General features: G+C 44.0%; 1 protein-coding gene across 3 annotated transcripts in view; it reads left to right on the forward strand.

The window, feature by feature from the left end:
* Window positions 1-23,351, forward strand: part of LOC110498234 (hippocalcin-like protein 1) — a 25,620-nt gene continuing 2,269 nt past the window's right edge. For 2 of the 3 annotated variants that reach the window (XM_036955262.1, XM_036955264.1), the window contains exons 1-3: window positions 1-232; window positions 18,641-19,184; window positions 22,959-23,064. In XM_036955262.1, coding sequence (XP_036811157.1) covers window positions 18,807-19,184; window positions 22,959-23,064 — 484 coding nt within the window. In that variant the 5' untranslated portion in view covers window positions 1-232; window positions 18,641-18,806. Of the gene's footprint in view, window positions 233-15,363; window positions 15,475-18,640; window positions 19,185-22,958; window positions 23,065-23,351 lie in introns of those variants that run through there. The other variant, XM_036955263.1, reaches the window with a different exon arrangement.

Raw genomic sequence — 23,351 nt, forward strand, 5'->3', positions numbered from 1 at the left:
ATGTGTGGGGATCTGGTGAATGTCTCCTGCCTGCCGCAGTGAGAGAATTACCCTCACTTCTCTCTATTTCTCCCGGGAGTGACGTCGTTAGGCAGTACTTAGTGGCGGAGTAGCGGTGGTTTTGCCTGGGGGCCTCGACTATGATCAGATCAGATGAGCCCCTCTGAATCCTGTTACACTCTGGCTTAGAGAAGACAGTGGAGAGAAGAAGAGGGAGTCAGAGTTCCATGTGGTAAGCTGACTAGATATGCACGCTTATTCTGGGAGAGAGAAAGAGAGGAACATTTGAAAGTCATGCAAAAACTATTGCATGTGTAGCTGTTATTTGGAGTGTGTGTGTGTGTGTGTGTGTGTGTGTGTGTGTGTGTGTGTGTGTGTGTGTGTACTGTCTGTCTGTCTGTCTGTCTGTCTGTCTGTCTGTCTGTCTGTCTGTCTGTCTGTCTGTCTGTCTGTCTGCCTGCCTGCCTGCCTGCCTGTCTGTCTCTCTGCCTGTCTGTCCTGTCTGTGTGTGTGTCCTGTCTGTCTGTCTGTATGTCTGTCTGAGTGTTTTTGTATTTGATATGTGATGATAGGGATCCTCTGGATCCCCTGTATTAAGGACCTGCTGCCATTAGGACATTAGAGTTTGGCTGTTGTAATTGGCCGTTACGAATAGTTGAACTGGAGAAAGTAAAAAAAAAAAAAAACGATTCAGGGACTATCAAATGCATTCCTTTTGGGAATGACATTTTTTGCTGTTTAAAAAAAATAAATATATATATATATATATATATATATATATATATATATATATATATATATATGACATGGTTGGGAAGATTTCTGTAAGCTATACGGTAGTTTGAGCTGTGGACAAATTATTTTACCTGTACTAACAAATGTGGAAATTAATTTGAAACTGCCGTTGCAAAAATCACCAGTCCTGTTTTTTTCTCCACAAAATTCTGGTTTAGAACTGATTAAATCAGTACGTCACCTGACTAATATAAATAATATCAATATAATGGTGCTTCAAGCCAAGGACTTGCGTTTTAAAAGGACAGTGAGCTAGAAACCTAAAACGAACTATTATAGATTCCGCACAACACACAAGAAGCCGGCAAGTGCCAGAGAGGAAGGAACTGAGCCCAAAGCTAAAGGGATCGTCTCTCTCTCTGTGTGAAAACATTGGGATTGATTGGATTCCCTGAAACGTGCTTCACTGAGTTGGATTGATCATCTCTCTCTCTGTGTGAAAACATTGGGATTGATTGAATTCCCTGAAACGTGCTTCACTGAGTTGGATTGATCATCTCTCTGTGTGAAAACATTGGGATTGATTGGATTCCCTGAAACGTGCTTCACTGAGTTGGATTGTAGTTGAAAGTGGTGCTGTACACAGAGGTGGCCAAGATGGCCCCTCAGGCAATCTGTTATTGTGTCAACTCCTTATTGTTTCTTTTAACGTTGCAAAGGGAGTCTACGATAAATACTATGAGCTGTCTCGATCACTGAAGTCTAGCGATGTCCTGAATTTATTGAGCAATTTGTGGTTAGCACACTTTCGAAAAGGTTAGAGCTGCCCTAAACATCATGACTGTCACTGATAATGACTGAGGAACTGGCATCATGTCCTATGATTGACAGCTGTAGAACATAACGCTCCACTGGAGGGTCTCTGTTGGTCTCCTTGCATTGTATCAACTAAAAACAGAGGTGAATTTTAAAAGGAGGGACGAGTGCAGGTAGACGTGTTACAGTAAGTCCTTAGCAACATGGAGACATTCAGAGCGTGTCCCTAAGATAGGGGAGAGGTACGGTGGGGAATTCCGTTTCCTAACATCGTGTTTTCACAGGAAATCTCTCGCCCTTCCCGTCTTGGGGAGCGTTCAGCAGGACACAACCTTTTGGAACTATGCTATGTAGAATAAACATGCCTGACATGTATGCACATCAAAGCATCCCATTGGCTGTTTGTGGCACTTGTATCTGCAATGTTCGATAGCGTTTGGCTACTGAATGTAGCCCTGTGTCCTAATAGTGTTGCTTTAAAGGTCCAATGCGGCCGTTTTTATCTCAATATCAAATCCTTTCTGGGTGACAATTAAGCACCTTACTGTTATTGTTTTCAATTAAAATAGGTAAAAAGACACAAAAATAGCTCATTAGAAAAGAAAAATGTCTCACTGATTGTCTGGGAGTGGTCTGAGTGGGGAGGGGGGAAACTGAAAAGTAACTGTTATTGGCAGAGGGGTTTGGAACTTTCAGTCTTATTGGTCTATTTAAGATGCACTCTAAAACCCTTATTTTTCTTTTAATTTTCGTTTTTTTTACCCTTTTTTTCTCCCCAATTTCGTGGTATCCAATTGGTAGTTACAGTCTTGTCTCATCACTGCAACTCCCGTACGGACTCGGGAGAGGCGAAGGTCGAGAGCTGTGCGTCCTCCGAAACACAACCCAACCGCACTGCTTCTTGACACAATGCCCACTTAACCTGGAAGCCAGCCGCACCAATGTGTCCGAGGAAACACCGTACACCTGGCGACTGTGTCAGCGTACACTGCACCCGGCCTAACACAGGAGTCGCTAGAGCGCGATGGGACATCCCTGTCATCCAAATCCTCCCCTAACCCGGACGACGCTGGGCTAATTGTGCGCCGCCCCATGGGTCTGCCGGTCGGGGGACAGAGCCTTGACTCAAACCCAGAATCTCTAGTCGCACAGCTAGCACTGCGATTCAGAGCCTTAGACCACTGCGCCACTCAGGAGGCCTACACTGTCAAACTTTTGTATAATTTCAGCCAGTGGTTTTGAAAGTGGCCAAAAGTAATCCCTGTTTCTGTTGTGTACTACGTCACGAATCGAATTCGTACTATATGTTACGAATTTAATGAGGTTAAGATCCTGGAGTTCATCTTTAACTAATTTTCCACCTGGTGATGTCATCACACAGGCCAAAACTCCATCCCACCAAAACAGGCTGAAATTTCAGGTAGGTCTTTCCATACAGCTCTGACACTAAAAGGATATTATCATAATTTTCATAATTTTACAGTATTATTCCAACATCATAGTGTGGAAATATAACACAAGAAAATCACACTTTTGGCTGCACTAGGCTTTTATGAGTGTGCAGTGTCATCTCATTTCATGTGTGGTGCACCCTGGGAGAAGGCATACCCCGTTAGACAGAATCAGAAGGTGAGAGAAAGAAATCAAGGAAGTTATTTATACAAAATACTTAATGTGGTGAGACACAGGACACAGATTTTACATTTCAATCAATGTGCTACAGTAATAAAAATAGATCCTTCCTTCACTCTGTGTGTGTGTGTGTGTGTGTGTGTGTGTGTGTGTGTGTGTGTGTGTGTGTGTGTGTGTGTGTGTGTGTGTGTGTGTGTGTGTGTGTGTGTGTGTGTGTATGTGTGTGTGTGTGTGTGTATCCAGGCTGGGTATGGTCTCCAAGCCTATTGTCATCCACAATGACTTCCTTCCCTCGATGAACGGAGGCGATGGCCAAAACCCCACACCAGGAAGTGGATAGCCCTTTTGTTACCCAGCAGCCCACAGGATATTTTGGGGCTGCTCGATTTTCCACTTCCTGTTTTTCTTATTCCTTGTTGTTGTCCCACCTTCTAAATGTTTCTTATTATGATGATTGGATGATTTATTTTTCTGAATCATTTCCAGAACGTTTAAAATGATTGATCATACACTACTGTATGTTTCCTAAAGTCTCACCCTGTCCAGATAAGTCACACTCCTTTCAGACTTAGTTTTTGTCAGTTTTTGAAGCATCATAACATATTTCCAGATAGAAACTGTGATGTGAAATTTTTTATATCAATAGGACCCTGGATCCATCACTGACCCCTATTGTAATGCTGAATCCATTCCAAGCCCATCACTGACCCCTATTGTAATACTGAATCCATCCCAAGCCCATCACTGACCCCTATTGTAATGCTGAATCCATTCCAAGCCCATCACTGACCCCTATTGTAATGCTGAATCCATTCCAAGCCCATCACTGACCCCTATTGTAATGCTGAATCCATTCCAAGCCCATCACTGACCTCTATTGTAATGCTGAATCCATTCCAAGCCCATCACTGACCCCTATTGTAATGTTGAATCCATTTCAAGCCCATCACTGACCCCTATCCTTATGGCCTCCCATTGACGACTCCTTTGCAGATCTGAAAATACTGCGCGCGTGTTTATGTATCCCAGGAAGTTAGAGATTGGTATCTAGTTCCCCTTCCTTATTCCTCCTTCCTGGTTATTAGACAGGAGGGAATCCCCATGGAAACCCATACTGCTGATATTAGTCCCATCCTTTCAGATCCTGAAAAGAAAAAGGTCAAGGAATCAGTCTGGAGTCATTTAGTGAGTCTGTCTCGTGTGTGTGTGTGTGTGTGTGTGTGTGTGTGTGTGTGTGTGTGTGTGTGTGTGTGTGTGTGTGTGTGTGTGTGTGTGTGTGTGTGTGCGTGCGTGTGCGTGCCTGCGCGCATGTGTTTGTGTATCCCAGGAAGTTAGAGATTGGTATCTAGTTCTCCTTCCTTATCCTTCCTTCCTGGTTATTAGATAAGGGGAGAGCAGGCACTCAGTAAAGGAGGGAATCGGGATTAGAGGAGGGGAAGGTAGAAAGCATTACTAATAGTGAATGTGATGTCATAAAGCATTATTAATAGTGAATGTGGTGTCATAAAGCATTATTAATAGTGAATGTGATGTCATAAAGCATTACTAATAGTGAATGTAATGTCATAAAGCATTATTAATAGTGAATGTGATGTCATAAAGCATTATTAATAGTGAATGTGATGTCATAAAGCATTATTCATAGTGAATGTGATGTCATAAAGCATTACTAATAGTGAATGTGATGTCATAAAGCATTATTAATAGTGGATGTGATGTCATAAAGCATTATTAATAGTGAATGTGATGTCATAAAGCATTATTAATAGTGAATGTGATGTCATAAAGCCTTACTAATAGTGAATGTAATGTCATAAAGCATTATTAATAGTGAATGTGATGTCATAAAGCATTATTAATAGTGGATGTGATGTCATAGAGCATTATTAATAGTGAATATGATGTCATAGAGCATTATTAATAGTGAATGTGATGTCATAAAGCATTATTAATAGTGAATGTGATGTCATAAAGCATTATTAATTGTGAATGTGATGTCATAAAGCATTACTAATAGTGAATGTGATGTCATAAAGCATTACTAATAGTGAATGTGATGTCATAAAGCATTATTAATAGTGAATGTGATGTCATAAAGCAGTATTAATAGTGAATGTGATGTCATAAGGCATTATTAATAGTGAATGTGATGTCATAAGGCATTATTAATAGTGAATGTAATGTCAAAGTAATATAATTAGTCAATGTAATATAAAGTAACACAATTGTCAGGTTGAAGGTAAATCAGGAAGTAAATAATGTATATAACTTTTTCTGACATGAACACAATCATTGAGCTAACCCTCGGTCACTGCAGATGTGGCCAGAGCATTGAGCAATGTGACTTTAAACGTTACAGTTTGAGTTGGATTTATTATGGATCCCCATTAACTGCTGCCAAGGCATCAGCTACTCTTCCTGGGGTCCAGCAAAATTAAGGCAGTTCTAATATTTTTAAAAACAATACAAGACATTCACAACAGATTTCACTACATTTTAAGTGTGTGCCCTCAGGCCCCTACTCTACTACCACATATCCACAACACTGTGTATAGTGCGTATGTTATCATGTGTGTGTATGCATGTGTCTGTACCTCTGTGTGTGTGTGTGTGTGTGTGTATGCCTCTGCACAGTCCCTGCTGTTCCATAAGGTGTTTTTGTATCTGTTTTTTTAAATCTGATTCTACTGTTTGCATCAGTTACTTGATGTGGAATAGAGTACCATGTGGTCATGGCTCTATGTAGTACTGTGGAATAGAGTTCCATGTAGTCATGGTTCTATGTAGCACTGTGGAATAGAGTTCCATGTAGTCATGGCTCTATGTGGTACTGTGGAATAGAGTTCCATGTAGTCATGGCTCTATGTGGTACTGTGGAATAGAGTTCCATGTAGTCATGGCTCTATGTAGTACTGTGGAATAGAGGTCCATGTAGTCATGGCTCTATGTAGTACTGTGGAATAGAGTTCCATGTAGTCATGGCTCTATGTAGTACTGTGGAATAGAGTTCCATGTAGTCATGGCTCTATGTAGTACTGTGGAATAGAGTACCATGTAGTCATGGCTCTATGTAGTACTGTGGAATAGAGTTCCATGTAGTCATGGTTCTATGTAGCACTGTGGAATAGAGGTCCATGTAGTCATGGCTCTATGTAGAACTGTGGAATAGAGTTCCATGTAGTCATGGCTCTATGTAGTACTGTGGAATAGAGTTCCATGTAGTCATGGCTCTATGTAGTACTGTGGAATAGAGTTCCATGTAGTCATGGTTCTATGTAGTACTGTGGAATAGAGTTCCGTGTAGTCATGGCTCTATGTAGTACTGTGGAATATAGTTCCATTTAGTCATGGTTCTATATAGTACTGTTTGCCTCCCATAGTCTGTTCTGGACTTGGGGACTGTGAAGAGACCTCTGGTGGCGTGTCTTGTGGGGTATGCATGGGTGTCCGAGTTGTGTGCCAGTAGTTCAAACTACTGGCAAACTGCTCGGTGCTTTCAACATGTCAATACCTCTCACAAATAAAAGTGGTGATGAAGTCAATCTCTCCTCCACTTTTAGCCAAGAGAGATTAACATGCATATTATTAATATTAGCTCTCTGTGTTTATCCAAGGACCAGCTATGCTGTCAACTGAAATTTTCCTAAGTCCCTCTTTGTGGTACCTGACCACACAACTGAACAGTAGTCAAGGTGTGACAAAATTAGGGCCTTTAGGACCTGCCTGGCTGATAGTGTTGTTAAGAAGGTAGAAACTAGGGCCTGTAGGACCTGCCTTGCTGATAGTGTTGTTAAGAAGGTAGAAACTAGGGCCTGTAGGACCTGCCTTGCTGATAGAGTTGTTAAGAAGGTAGAAACTAGGGCCTGTAGGCCCTGCCTTGCTGATAGTGTTGTTAAGAAGGCAGAGCAGCGCTTTATTATGGACAGACTTTTCCCCATCCTAGCTACTGTTGTATCAATATGTTTTGACTATGACTGTTTACAATCCAGGGTTACTCCAAACAGTTTAGTCTCCTCAACTTGCTCAATTACCACATTATTAATTACAAGATTTAGTTAAGGGTTAGGATTTTGTGAATGATTTGTCCCAAATGAAATGCTTTCAGTTCTTGAAATATTTAGGACGAACTTATCCCTTGCCACCCATTCTGAAACTAATTTGATACTTTGATAAGTGTTGCAGTCCTTTCAGCCGCTGTGGTAGCTGTCGTGTGCAGTGTTGAGGCATCCGCATACAGAGACACAATGCCTTTACTCAGTGTGTCTCTGTGGCACGTCGTTAGTAAAGATTGCAAAAAAGTAAGGGGCCTAGACTGTGCCCTGGGGAATTCCTGATTCTACCTAGATTATGTTAGAGAGGCTCCTATAAGAATTTGTTCTTAACTGACTTGCCTAGCTAAATAAATACAAATATATATATTGGTTTCATTCTGTACTTTCTTAGTTTTATTCAGTTTAGTCACATGATTTCTCAATTTGCAGTACGTTTGCCAATCGGTTGTACAGCCAGACCTATTTGCCAATTATTTTTCCTCATCCCTCTCAACTATACAGTTTTTCAATTCCTCATCATTACACAGGGATTTAACAGTGTTTACAGTAATTTTCTTAATGGATTCATGCTTATTAGTAACTGGGATAAGCAATTTCATAAATGTGTCAAGTGCAGCGTCTGGTTGCTCCTCATTACACACCACTGACCAACAACATATGAATCGCTACAAAACTTATTGTATGACCTCTTAGGCCCAGCCTTAGGATATGGATCTTTGGTTTTCCTATGGCTACTATATTGTGATCACTATATCAAATGGATTCGGATACTGCTTTCAAACTAATTTCTGCAGCATTAGTAAAGATTTGATCAATACATGTTGGTTGATTTAATTCCTGTGCTGTTTGTAACCCTGATAGGCTGATTGTTAACCCTGATAGGCTGATTGTTAACCCTGATAGGCTGATTGTTAACCCTGATAGGCTGTTTGTAACCCTGATAGGCTGATTGTTAACCCTGATAGGCTGATTGTTAACCCTGATATGCTGCTTGTTGATAGGCTGATTGTTAACCCTGATAGGCTGATTATTGATAGGCTGATTGTTAACCCTGATAGGCTGATTGTTAACCCTGATAGGCTGATTGTTAACCCTGATAGGCTGATTGTTAACACTGATAGGCTGATTGTTAACCCTGATAGGCTGATTGTTAACCCTGATAGGCTGATTGTTGATAGGCTGATTGTTAACCCTGATAGGCTGATTGTTAACCCTGATAGGCTGATTGTTAACCCTGATAGGCTGATTGTTAACCTGTACCAGGTAACAGGCACTAGTTACAGTTTGTGGATTTCTCTTGAGTGGGCAGCCTGATGATAGCCAGTCAATATTTAAATCTCCCAGTAAATATACTTCTCTATTGATATCACATTATCAAGCATTTCACACATGTTATCCAGATACTGACTGTAAGCACTTGGTGGTCTATAGCAGCTTCCCACCAGAATGGGTTTTTAGGTGAGGCAGATGAACCTGTAGCCATATTACTTCAACAGTATTTAACATGAGATCCTCTCTAAGCTTTACAGGAATGTGGTACTGAATATAGACAGCCACAACTCCACCTTTGGCATTTGTCTTTTCTATAGTTCTTATAACCATATATTGCTACCACTGCATCACGACTCAGGCTATGACCCAGATACAGACACAGGAAGCAGACTGTACAGTTGTCAGATAATTTACTGTAAACACGGGGCAGGCAAAGGGCAGTTCGAATACAGGCAGGGGTTTGTGATCAGGTCAGAGTCAGGCAGGTACAGGATGGCAGACAGGCTCGGGGTCAGGACAGGCAGAGGTTCGTAATTAGGTCAGAGTCAGACAGGTACAGGACAGCAGGCAGGCTCGGGGTCAGGACAGGCAGAGGTTCGTAATTAGCTCAGAGTCAGGCAGGCACAGGATGGCAGCCGTTGGCTTGGCTGTGTATTGTGTACCTCTCCCTGACTAGGACAGGGAGAGGTAGCTGAAGGGGCATCCACAGCCATGGAGGCGGGGGGGTGCCGCCAGGGGGTGCCGAGCACCTGCCAACACAATACACAGCCAAGCCAGGGGGTTTCAAGCACCTGCCAACACAATACACAGCCACGCCAGGGGGTGCCAAGCACCTGCCAACACAATACACAGCCAAGCCAGGGGGTGCCAAGCACCTGCCAACACAATACACAGCCAAGCCAGGGGGTGCCAAGCACCTGCCAACACAATACACAGCCAAGCCAGGGGGTGACAAGCACCTGCCAACACAATACACAGCCAAGCCAGGGGTTTCAAGCACCTGCCAACACAATACACAGCCAAGCCAGGGGGTGCCAAGCACCTGCCAACACAAAACACAGCCAAGCCAGGGGTTTCAAGCACCTGCCAACACAATACACAGCCATGCCAGGGGGTGCCAAGCCAGGGGGTGCCAAGCACCTGCCAACACAATACACAGCCAAGCCAGGGGGGTGCCAAGCACCTGCCAACACAATACACAACCAAGCCAGGGGGGTGCCAAGCACCTGCCAACACAATACACAGCCAAGCCAGGGGTTGCCAAGCCAGGGGGTTTCAAGCACCTGCCAACACAATACACAGCCAAGCCAGGGGGGTGCCAAGCACCTGCCAACACAATACACAGCTAAGCCAGGGGGGTGCCAAGCACCTGCCAACACAATACACAGCCAAGCCAGGGGTTGCCAAGCACCTGCCAACACAATACACAGCCAAGCCAGGGGTTGCCAAGCCAGGGGGTTTCAAGCACCTGCCAACACAATACACAGCCAAGCCAGGGAGGTGCCAAGCACCTGCCAACACAATACACAGCTAAGCCAGGGGGGTGCCAAGCACCTGCCAACACAATACACAGCCAAGCCAGGGGGTGCCAAGCCAGGGGGTGCCAAGCACCTGCCAACACAATACACAGCCAAGCCAGGGGGTGCCAAGCCAGGGGGTGCCAAGCACCTGCCAACACAATACACAGCCAAGCCAGGGGGTGCCAATCACCTGCCAACACAATACACAGCCAGGCCAGGGGGTGCCAAGCACCTGCCAACACAATACACAGCCAAGCCAACGGGTGCCAAGCCAACGGGTGCCAAGCACCTGCCAACACAATACACAGCCAAGCCAGGGGGTGCTAAGCACCTGCCAATACAATACACAGCCAAGCCAGGGGGTGCCAAGCCAGGGGATGCCAAGCCAGGGGGAAAGGAGGGAGCACATATTGTTACACTATATTCGCATGACAAATAAAATGATCAATGTCGGTCTTGGAGGGCAGAATCCCTTCTGGTTTACATTCTCTCCTTTTAATAAGGGACTGATTCAGACCAGGGACACCAGACGAGTGCAATTAACTACCAGGCAGAAACAAACAGTTTTTCAACCCTTCAGAACCGTAATTGAACAGCCCTGGCTTGGAACAAGCATCCCCAGGAGAGGGCATATTTTGGATCAGAGAGGATGGATAACTGTCATAATGACAGTCAGCCAAAATAGCGTTCCACATGACAAACATTTTTTTGGGGGTTCAAATCAAAATGGCTGCAGTCAATTGCATTCACATATAACAACATAGGGGACATATGTGGTCCTCTGTGGCGCAGTTGATAAAGGAAGGCACTTGCTACTCCAGGGTTGTGGGTTTGATTCCCGCTGGGGCCACCTTTATGGAAAATGTAAGCGTGCATGATTGTAAGTTGCTTTTAAATAAAAGTCGTCAGCTAATTGGCACATCATCCTTCAAATAATCACACGTAGTTTCTATCTAACAACTGTGTGTCTGAGCTGACTAATGAAAGAAAAAGCAGCAGAAATTATGTTGTACTCTAGTCCTATTAAGCAGTTTGGACTGGAATTGACTTGAGTGTCTGCTGCAATTATCTTTGAGTTGACTAGCAGGCCGAAGAATTCGACCCCTCCTATAGTCAATGATCATCCAGCACCACTTAATGTGTGTGTGTGTGTGTGTGTGTGTGTGTGTGTGTGTGTGTGTGTGTGGCAGGGCTCTAATGCCCTGATATGAGATTTCCACAGAGAACGACTGCAGTGTAACCCATTCTGCATGCTCCATCTACTCACACCAGGGCATTAGAGCCACTAGCAGGTCTCCCACACAGACACACACCAAGATTATTATAGTGTTTATATTATACATGTATCTTGAATTCAGTTTAGTTTCAGTTAGTTTTTTAGACCACGCCAGCCCAGGACCTCCAAATCCGATTTCTTCACCTGCGGGATCGTCTGAGAACAGCCACCGAGACAGCTGATGAATCTGTGGGTTTGTACAACTGAATAACTTCTGCACAAACTATCAGAGAGCGTCTTAGGGAAGCTCATCTGTGTGCTCGTCGTCCTCACCAGTCGTAACTGAGTTCAGTGGGAAAATACTCCCCTTCAATGGCCACTGGCACACTGGAAAAGTGTGCTCCTCACCGATAAATCCCGGTTTCAATTGTACCAGGCAGATGGCAGCGTGTATGGCGTCATGTGGGTGAGCGGTTTACTGATGTCAACGTTGTGAACAGAGTGCCCCATGGTGGCGGTGTGGTTATGGTATGGGCAGGCATAAGCTACAGACAACGAACACAATTTAATTTTATCGGTGGCAATTTGAATGCACAGAGATACCCTGAGGAGATCTTGAGGCCAATTGTCGCGCCTATAATCCACCGCCATCACCTCATGTTTCAGCATGATAATGCACGGCCCCATGTTGCAAGGGTCTGTACACAATTCCTGGAGGCTGAAAATGTCCCAGTTCTTTCATGGCCTCCATACTCGCCAGACATGTTACCCATTGAGCATGTTTGGGATGCTTTGGATCGACGTGTACGACAGCGTGTTCCAGTTCCCACCAATATCCAGCAACTTCGCACAGCCAACTCTATGCGAAGGAGATGTGTCGAGCTGCATGAGGCAAATGGTGGTCACTCCAGATACTGACTGGTTTTCTGATCCACGCCCCTACCTTTCTTTAAGGTGTCTGTGACCAACCGATGCATATCTGTATTCCCAGTCATGTGAAATCCATAGATTAGGGCCTTAGTTATTTATTTCAATTGATTGATGTCCTTCTATGAACTCAGTAAACATGTTTGAAATGGTTGCATGTTGTGTTAATATCTTTGTTCAGTGTACATGCATACATATGAAATGTATAACAGTTGATCTGTCCCAAACCAGTTAGCTTAGTCCCAGTTATATGATCTGAAACAAGTCTTCCCAAGGTGCAGACAGGAACAATGTTTTTTTTTAGTGCAGATTTGATTGAACTGCTAAACCTAGCCCTGGTTGAACAGTCTGAACCCTGCGCTCACTATTGTTGTGAGGTGAAACAATACCCCTTTCAGTTCAACATCTAGTTTGATTTACATTTCATTGAGTTAATTCAACATGAAATCAACAAATAATTTTTACCAAGTCATTGGATTTAAAACATTTTTAAAAGGACATATTTCCCAAATTCCTTTACATTGATGACTTTTTGCAAATCGAATCAGTTTTCCACAACGTCATCACATTGCATTTTTCTGTTGAAATGATGTGGAAAAACATTGATTCAACCAGTTTGTGATTATGGGGTAGTGAGTGCAGCAGTCCTTAGAAAACCTCCCAGGGAAGTCCCAGAAGGCCCCAAAGCAGATGCCCTGGTCTCCTGGCTCTGAGGGCATAGTGCCAGCTGTCGGACCATCACACAAAGGGCTCACTGGGACCCGAGCCAGGGGGTGCCGAGCACCTGCCAACACAATACACAGCTAAGCCAGGGGGTGCCGAGCACCTGCCAACACAATACACAGCCAAGCCAGGGGGTTTCAAGCACCTGCCAACACAATACACAGCCAAGCCAGGGGGTGCCAAGCACCTGCCAACACAATACACAGCCAAGCCAGGGGGTGCCAAGCACCTGCCAACACAATACACAGCCAAGCCAGGGGGTGCCAAGCACCTGCCAACACAATACACAGCCAAGCCAGGGGGTGCCAAGCCAGGGGGTGCCAAGCACCTGCCAACACAATACACAGCCAAGCCAGGGGTTTCAAGCACCTGCCAACACAATACACAGCCAAGCCAGGGGGTGCCAAGCACCTGCCAACACAATACACAGCCAAGCCAGGGGTTTCAAGCACCTGCCAACACAATACACAGCCATGCCAGGGGGTGCCAAGCCAGGGGGTGCCAAGCACCTGCCAACACAATACACAGCCAAGCCAGGGGGGTGCCAAGCACCTGCCAACACAATACACAACCAAGCCAGGGGGGTGCCAAGCACCTGCCAACACAATACACAGCCAAGCCAGGGGGTGCCAAGCCAGGGGGTGCCAAGCACCTGCCAACACAATACACAGCCAAGCCAGGGGGTGTCAAGCACCTGCCAACACAATACACAGCCAAGCCAGGGGGTGCCAAGCACCTGCCAACACAATACACAGCCAAGCCAGGGGGTGCCAAGCCAGGGTGTTTCAAGCACCTGCCAACACAATACACAGCCAAGCCAGGGGGGTGCCAAGCACCTGCCAACACAATACACAGCTAAGCCAGGGGGGTGCCAAGCACCTGCCAACACAATACACAGCCAAGCCAGGGGGTGCCAAGCCAGGGGGTGCCAAGCACCTGCCAACACAATACACAGCCAAGCCAGGGGGGTTTCAAGCACCTGCCAACACAATACACAGCCAAGCCAGGGGGTGCCAAGCCAGGGGGTGCCAAGCACCTGCCAACACAATACACAGCCAAGCCAGGGGGTGCCAATCACCTGCCAACACAATACACAGCCAGGCCAGGGGGTGCCAAGCACCTGCCAACACAATACACAGCCAAGCCAACAGGTGCCAAGCCAGGGGGTGCCAAGCACCTGCCAACACAATACACAGCCAAGCCAGGGGGTGCTAAGCACCTGCCAATACAATACACAGCCAAGCCAGGGGGTGCCAAGCCAGGGGATGCCAAGCCAGGGGGAAAGGAGGGAGCACATATTGTTACACTATATTCGCATGACAAATAAAATGATCAATGTCGGTCTTGGAGGGCAGAATCCCTTCTGGTTTACATTCTCTCCTTTTAATAAGGGACTGATTCAGACCAGGGACACCAGACGAGTGCAATTAACTACCAGGCAGAAACAAACCGTTTTTCAACCCTTCAGAACCGTAATTGAACAGCCCTGGCTTGGAACAAGCATCCCCAGGAGAGGGCATATTTTGGATCAGAGAGGATGGATAACTGTCATAAACAGTCAGCCAAAATAGCGTTCCACATGACAAACATTTTTTGGGGGGTTCAAATCAAAATGGCTGCAGTCAATTGCATTCACATATAACAACATAGGGGACATATGTGGTCCTCTGTGGCGCAGTTGATAAAGGAAGGCACTTGCTACTCTAGGGTTGTGGGTTCGATTCCCGCTGGGGCCACCTTTATGGAAAATGTAAGCGTGCATGATTGTAAGTTGCTTTTAAATAAAAGTCGTCAGCTAATTGGCACATCATCCTTCAAATAATCACACGTAGTTTCTATCTAACAACTGTGTGTCTGAGCTGACTAATGAAAGAAAAAGCAGCAGAAATTATGTTGTACTCTAGTCCTATTAAGCAGTTTGGACTGGAATTGACTTGAGTGTCTGCTGCAATTATCTTTGAGTTGACTAGCAGGCCGAAGAATTCGACCCCTCCTATAGTCAGTGATCATCCAGCACCACTTAATGTGTGTGTGTGTGTGTGTGTGTGGCAGGGCTCTAATGCCCTGATATGAGATTTCCACAGAGAACGACTGCAGTGTAACCCATTCTGCATGCTCCATCTACTCACATCAGGGCATTAGAGCCACTAGCAGGTCTCCCACACAGACACACACCAAAATTATTATAGTGTTTATATTATACATGTATCTTGAATTCAGTTTAGTTTCAGTCAGTTTTTTAGACCTGATTTGCTATTGTTTGTTTAGTTGAAGTTGTATACAGATATTTATATTTTGTTTTAATATTATTTAAGGCTCTATTCAATCCGTATTGCTCGAGATCCGTTGTATAGTGCGATTGGCAATTAAAAGCGGAGACTGCATTCACGGTAAACACTGCATATGTCGGCTCAATCGGTAATTACCTTTATATTTTAATGCGGATCTTCCACGATACTTCGGCGACACGGATTGAATCCAGCCCCTTAGTTTCAGTTTTAGGCCACTTTCACATATCCCCTTATGATCCAGATACTGGAGCGTTTGGTAGCGGGTCCAAGATCCAGGACCAGATTACCAGGTATTGTGACTCGCGTGGAACTTTTGTGCCCGTTGTAAACAATCTCACGAACGTCATGTAGAATGTGCGTCTTGCTAATCGCACCCTGAAACTGTTTTGTGAAAGCAAAACGTATTCTGTTGAATTCTCACAAACACTCCAGGAACTAAACCAGGGTAGTGACTTTCATATATATAAATGCCCTTAGTTTTAGTGTTTAGGTTAAAGAAAACATGCGTGGGACGCAAGGAGCCTTTTGGGTTGTATATTGATTTGATTCCCACCGGGGGCAGTATGAAGATGTATACACCCACTTACTGTACGTCGTTCTGGATAAGAGTGTCTGCTAAATTACTCAAATATAAATGTAAAATGTAATATGTTTTGTGGATGTCACTTTTTGCAACAGGGGGTTAGGAATACATAAGGAGATGGGTCAGGCCGTAGGTTAGCCCTTATTATGACTATGCAAATTGACGTTTATTGTCACGAGTCTTGCCGTGGAGGCAGAACTGACCGATTTCCCCGTAGATAGGCCAGCTGCAAAGTTAAAACTGGCTAAATTGTATAAAAAAAATTTTTTTTTAAAGATTTTTGTTCCTAATTTGAGGTTAGGGTTAGGCATTAGGGTTAGCAGTGTGATTAAGGTTGGGTTGAAAATCAAATTCACTCGGCAGAGCTGCCACCAGAACAAGACCCCATCATGAAAAGCTTGTAACTTGCTCATTCCACATCCCTTTGATTAAAAATGCATCCTTGATTGATATACAGCTCTGCACACCTTGAACGCTAAACTCAAAAGTATAAAAACAGTAAAGTACACACACTAAAGCGTACAAAAACATGTTTAGACACAACTGCAAAGTGGAAGGAGTAGGGCTTTCAAGGAGTTGGTCTGATGTTCTGATGTGATGTCATCGGCCTCCATCTTGCTTGAAGAACAATAGAGGAGCAATAGAGGACAAAATAGCTATTGTGTAATACCACAATGCAGGATTGCAGTTCATCATGTCTTCTATGGTACCTTCCATCCTCCTGTAGTTCATCATGTCTTCTATGGTACCTTCCATCCTCCTGTAGTTCATCATGTCCTGTATAGTACCTTCCATCCTCCTGTAGTTCATCATGTAATGTATAGTACCTTCCATCTTCCTGTAGTTCATCATGTCCTGTATAGTACCTTCCATCTTCCTATAGTTCATCATGTCCTCTATGGTACCTTCCATCTTCCTGTAGTTCATCATGTCCTCTATGGTACCTTCCATCTTCCTGTAGTTCATCATGTCCTGTATAGTACCTTCCATCCTCCTGTAGTTCATCATGTCCTGTATAGTACCTTCCATCTTCCTGTAGTTCATCATGTCCTCTATGGTACCTTCCATCTTCCTGTAGTTCATCATGTCCTCTATGGTACCTTCCATCTTCCTGTAGTTCATCATGTCCTCTATAGTACCTTCCATCTTCCTGTAGTTCATCATGTCCTCTATAGTACCTTCCATCTTCCTGTAGTTCATCATGTCCTGTATAGTACCTTCCATCTTCCTGTAGTTCATCATGTCCTGTATAGTACCTTCCATCTTCCTGTAGTTCATCATGTCCTGTATAGTACCTTCCATCTTCCTGTAGTTCATCATGTCCTGTATAGTACCTTCCATCTTCCTGTAGTTCATCATGTCCTGTATAGTACCTTCCATCTTCCTGTAGTTCATCATGTCCTGTATAGTACCTTCCATCTTCCTGTACTTCATCTGAAACTAGTGTTTATTTTATAGCAGATGGTAGTTGTTTCTCATTAATCGTAATGCAGTCTTATTAATTAATGGATTATCAGACACTCAAATATAAAGGCATACACACAACTAATACACTCAGTGTTCATAGCTAAACTCACGACAATGGAAAATCCCACACACTCAGTGTGCATAGCTAAACTCACGACAATGGAAAATCACACATGTATTTGAAAAACCATTTAGACATCATTGTAAAACACTCTGATGATGTAAGGTTTTTTTCTTTAAGGTCAATAATGATGCCTAATGAATATGCTCTGCGTGTGAATTTTTCATCTCCTAATAGACAAATGAATTGGCAAATTAGTCAGGATTTACCAGCTAATTGATGTATTGTAGGTTTTCCATCAGATGCATAAAGCGATTTATCTAAAAATGTAGATCTCATTGTGTTTCATTACGGACAGCTGGAGTTTCATATTTTGAGCTGCTCGTTGCCTTAGTAACCTCTTGTTTGTTTCATTTGTGAATGAGTACACTGTATGTTAAAGGGATAGTTCACTCAAAACTATATATTTTTTTTTATTAGTCCGCTGTTAATACAATCCCATAAAAGTGTGTCAGCAGTGAAGTTTTCAAGAAATAAGTCGACTCATTTCAGATTATACCATTATTGAAGACTGCAGTTTTTATGTTTGGTTTTCATTGATTGAGAACTAGAATGAGTAATGGCTTGTGGCAGGGCTGTTGATCAATTAGACATTTATGACATTCTAACTAATTTCCTCAGAGCTGGCTAGACGTTGTCATGCAGATGCTACCTCAGAGCTGGCCAGACGTTGTCATGCAGATGCTACCTCAGAGTTGGCCAGACGTTGTCATGCAGATGCTACCTCAGAGTTGGCTAGATGTTGTCATGCAGATTCTACCTCAGAGCTGGCTAGATGTTGTCATGCAGATTCTACCTCAGAGCTGGCTAGATGTTGTCATGCAGATTCTACCTCAGAGCTGGCTAGATGTTGTCATGCAGATGCTACCTCAGAGCTGGCCAGATGTTGTCATGCAGATTCTACCTCAGAGCTGGCTAGATGTTGTCATGCAGATTCTACCTCAGAGCTGGCCAGATGTTGTCATGCAGATTCTACCTCAGAGCTGGCTAGATGTTGTCATGCAGATTCTACCTCAGAGCTGGCCAGACGTTGTCATGCAGATGCTACCTCAGAGCTTGACAGACGTTGTCATGCAGATGCTACCTCAGAGCTTGACAGACGTTGTCATGCAGATGCTACCTCAGAGCTTGACAGACGTTGTCATGCAGATGCTAACTCAAAGTTGGCCAGATGTTGTCATGGGTTCTTTCCAAACAAACTGGATCCTAGCCTTCTAAAGGATAAAAAATATACCTAGTGTACGTATCCCTATTACCAGGTTCTCTCTCTCTGTCCTCTCTATAGGCTATCTTCCATCAACCCCCCTGCCCATTCCCCTCCAAGAAAAAGGAGTCAGTTGCAGAGTGGAGGAAAACACAAGACTGTGAAAGAAAACAAGAAAACGTCAAAAGACTCATCTTGAAGGAGGGAGAGAAACACAAACTGGGCGAGAGGAGGGGCTGCCTCAGCCATGGGCAAACAGAACAGCAAGCTACGGCCGGAGGTGTTGAATGACCTGCGCGAGAACACAGAGTTCACTGATCACGAGCTCCAGGAGTGGTACAGAGGCTTCCTAAAAGACTGCCCCACGGGCCACCTGACTGTGGATGAGTTCAAGAAGATCTATGCCAACTTCTTCCCGTACGGGGACGCCTCCAAATTTTCCGAGCACGTCTTCCGCACGTTCGACACCAACGCAGACGGGACGATAGACTTCAGGGAGTTCATCATTGCGCTGAGCGTAACGTCACGAGGCAAGCTGGAGCAGAAGCTCAAGTGGGCCTTCAGCATGTACGACCTGGATGGGAACGGATACATCAGCCGCGCGGAGATGCTGGAGATCGTACAGGTTAGTCTCAATCTATCTTCCACCGATGTATCGTAACATCCGGTCGTGATTGGGTGTCCCGTAAGGCGGCGCACAATTGGCCCACCATCGTCCGGGTTTGGTCTGGGGTAGGCCGTCGTTGTAAATACGAATTTAAAATTTGTTATAAAATCAACACAAGGACCAATGGATTATAGAAATGAGTAAAGTTTGTGGAAGCTAATAGACTGAAGTGTCAAAACACAGCATCTATCACATAGTAAGTAGACAGTGCTAATCAGTGTATCCCTCATTTATCCACCGTGAAGCTACAATCTGCAGTTGCTACATACATTTTTGGAATTACAGGGCATTCGGAAAGTAGTCAGACCTCATCTTTTCCCCGTTTTGTTACGTTACAGCCTTAAAAAAATAATTAAATCATTTTTTTCCCTTCATCAATCCACACACAATACCCCATAATGTCAAAGCAAAAACAGATTTTTAGACATTTTTTCTAATTGTGTAAAATTTCAAAAATGCAAATATCATTTTAACATAAGTATTCAGACACTTTACTCAGTACTTTGCTGAAGCACCTTTGATAGCGATTACAGCCTCGAGTCTTCTTAGGGATGCTTGGCACACCTGTAGTTGGGGTGTTCCTCTCATTCTTCTCTGCAGATCCTCTCAAGCTCTGTCAGGTTGGATGGGGAGTGTAGCTGGATAGCTATTTTCAGGTCTCTCCAGAGATGTTCGATCGGTTTCAAATCCAGGCTCTGGCTGGGCCACTCAAGGACATTCACAGACCTGTCCCGAAGCCACTCCTGTATTGTCTTGGCTGTGTGCTTAGGGTCATTGTCCTGTTGGAAGATGAACCTTCGCCCCAGTCTGAGGTCCTCAGAGCTCTGGAGCAGATTTTCATCAAGGATCTCTCTGTACTTTGCTCCGTTCATCTTTCCCTCGATCCTGACTATCCCGTAAAACATCCCCACAGTATGATGCTTCCACCACCGTGCTTCACCATAGAGATGATGGCAAGTTTCCTCCAGATGTGACGCTTGGCATTTAGGCCAAAGAGTTCAGTCTTGGTTTTATCAGACCAGAGAATGTTGTTTCTCATGGTCTGAGAGTCCTTTAGGTGCCTTTGACAAACTCCAAGTGGGCTGAGGAGTGGCTTCTGTCTGGCCACTCAAACATAAAAGCCTGATTGGTGGAGCGGTGCACAGATGGTTTTCCTTCTGAGAGATTTTCCCATCTCCATAGAGGAACTCGGGAGCTCTGTCAGAGTAGTACCATTGGGTTCTTGGTCACCTCCCTGATCAAGGCCCTTCTCCTCCGATTGCTCAGTTTGGCTGGGCAGCCAGCTAAAGGAAGAGTCTTTAGTGGTTCCAATCTTCTTCTATTTAAGAATGATGGAGGCCACTGTGTTCTTGGGGACCTTAAATGCTGCAGAAATGTTTTGGCACCCTTCCCAAGATCTCTGCCTGTCTCGGAGCTCTACGGACAATTCCTTCGACCTCATGGCTTAGTTTTTGCTCTGCACTTTCAACTGTGGGACCTTATATAGACAGGGGTTTGCCTATCCAAATCATGTCCAATCAATTGAATTCACCACAGGTTGATTCCAATCAAGTTGTAGAAACATCTCAAGGATGATCAATGGAAACAGGATGCACCTGAGCTCAATTTCGAGTCTCATAACAAAGGGTCAGAATACTTATGTCAAAAAGGTATTTCTGTTTTTTGTTGTAATAAATGTGATACAAATTCTAAACAACATGTGTGTAGATTGATGAGGGAAACATTTAATACATTTTAGAATAAGGCTGTAAAGTAACAATGTTTAGGGAAATGAATTGGTCTGAATACTTTCCGAATGCACTGTAGCTACGAACCTCTTAGTGTAACTGTTAAGGTGTTGGCTTGACAGACGCTGGATCAGGGGTTGAGTCCCAGTCGGGGCTTCCCCCAGAATTCACTACATTGGTTTTCAGAAGTCGGATGGTGCCCTAGAGGCCATCCAAGAGACGTGTACACGTGAGGGAGTTGGTATAGTAAGTGGGGACACACTCTCCTGAAGGAAGGAGGTAGTGTTGCAACCATAGATCCATTTCCTGTAGTCTAGTGGCCTCATGGGTGGAATGCTATTGTTCTTTTTCATAATTAATAAACATTTTTAAAAAATAACCCACCGAAAATCCGGTGTTTCACTATCAAACAGTTTTGTTATATTTCAGTCTTCTGTGATGTGTAAAAAGTGCAATATTGGGACGCAAACTCAAAAGGTAATATATTTCATCTCCATATCTGTATTGGTACAGGTGTGTTCTTGTTTTTAAGCCCATAACCGTGTGTGAAGTGTATTCATTTGTTTCAAAGTGGATTTGTTTTAAGACTACCAAGAAACACTCTGTGTGATCCTGATTTAGCCCACCACAATAAAAAGGTTAAGCCAACATCTAGCGAGCTCGTCAAGAGGTCATATGATGCAAAATGCATCATACTGTGAAACTTTCTGTATTTTGAAAGTTCTAAATCTTGACACCTTGATCACTGACATGTAAAACAGTTTGGGACTGAATCAATAGAGGACTAATGAAACAAATACCAAAATAGTTATTTTGTGGATTTTACCTTTAACTGACCCACATTATTTACTACAACCTCTGAGCATGTTGGAGAGGATCAGCAACGTGAGATATACTGTACAGTCGTGGCCAAACGTTTTAAAGATGATACAAATATTAATTTTCACAAAGTCTGCTGCCTCAGTTTGTATGATGGCAATTTGCATATACTCCAGAATGTTATGAAGAGTGATCAGATTAATTGCAAAGTCCCTCTTTGCCATGCAAATGAACTGAATCCCCCAAAACCATTTCCACTGCATTTCAGCCCTGCCACAAAAGGACCAGCTGACATCATGTCAGTGATTCTCTCGTTAACACAGGTGTGAGTGTTGACGAGGACAAGGCTGGAGATCACTCTGTCATGCTGATTGAGTTCGAATAACAGACTGGAAGCTTGAAAAGGAGGATGGTGCTTGGAATCATTGTTCTTCCTCTGTCAACCATGGTTACCTGCAAGGAAACAAGTGCCGTCATCATTGCTTTGCACAAAAAGGGCTTCACAGGCAAGGATATTGCTGCCAGTAAGATTGCACCTAAATCAACCATTTATTGGATCATCAAGAACTTCAAGGAGAGCGGTTCAATTGTTGTGAAGAAGGCTTCAGGGTGCCCAAGAAAGTCCAGCAAGTGCCAGGACCGTCTCCTAAAGTTGATTCAGCTGCGGGGTACCACCAGTACAGAGCTTGCTCAGGAATGGCAGCAGGCAGGTGTGAGTGCATCTGCAAGACTTTTGGAGGATGGCCTGGTGTCAATTACAGAACATTTCCTAGAATCTTCTGCCTGCAGCAACAGTAGTGGATAACGCTAGAAACACCGGTAAAATCACAGTGCCTCAAAAAGTGCATCATAAACCACGGCTCCAACTCATGAGCTTGTCGTACCCCAACTGTCGTACCCCATCAGAACCCAAAATAGAATCTTGTTTTACTACAATGTTTATAAACAATATAAATGTAAACAAACACTGTATAGCTTATAAAAAAATGGTTAAAACTATAGTTTTCAGTCAGTCCTGGCATCCTTAGCTCTATATGAATTTTAGGGGTTATATGTATACATTCCTCAGCTTTTTAAGAAAACAGAGGCGGGGTGCCTGCATTGTTATTGTTTCAATTAAGGATTCTAGCTTTAACTATCTACTCCTATGGTCCTCTCTCTATTCATCAATGTGCCATCTCCCTAGGCCATCTACAAAATGGTGTCCTCGGTCATGAAGATGCCAGAAGACGAGTCCACACCTGAGAAGAGGACAGACAAGATCTTCAGACAGATGGACTCAAACAACGACGGTGAGGAACCCAGCATGGGATTCGTGCCAAATGGCACCCTATTCCACAAATACAGGGAATAGGGAATAATTTGGGACTATATAGGGAATATGGTGCCATTTGGGGTCTATATAGGGAATATGGTGCCATTTGGGGACTATATAGGTAATATGGCACCCTATATATGCCATTTGGGACATATCCAACCCAGGACTTTTTAGTGCCGTCGCTATTAAGTGGTTTCTTCTGCATGGATATTCAACTACAGGCCCATAAAGGGGTTAGGATAAAAACAACTTTACTGATGG

The sequence above is a fragment of the Oncorhynchus mykiss genome, chromosome 19, assembly GCF_013265735.2.
Source record: "Oncorhynchus mykiss isolate Arlee chromosome 19, USDA_OmykA_1.1, whole genome shotgun sequence".
Taxonomy (NCBI): Eukaryota; Metazoa; Chordata; class Actinopteri; order Salmoniformes; family Salmonidae; genus Oncorhynchus; species Oncorhynchus mykiss.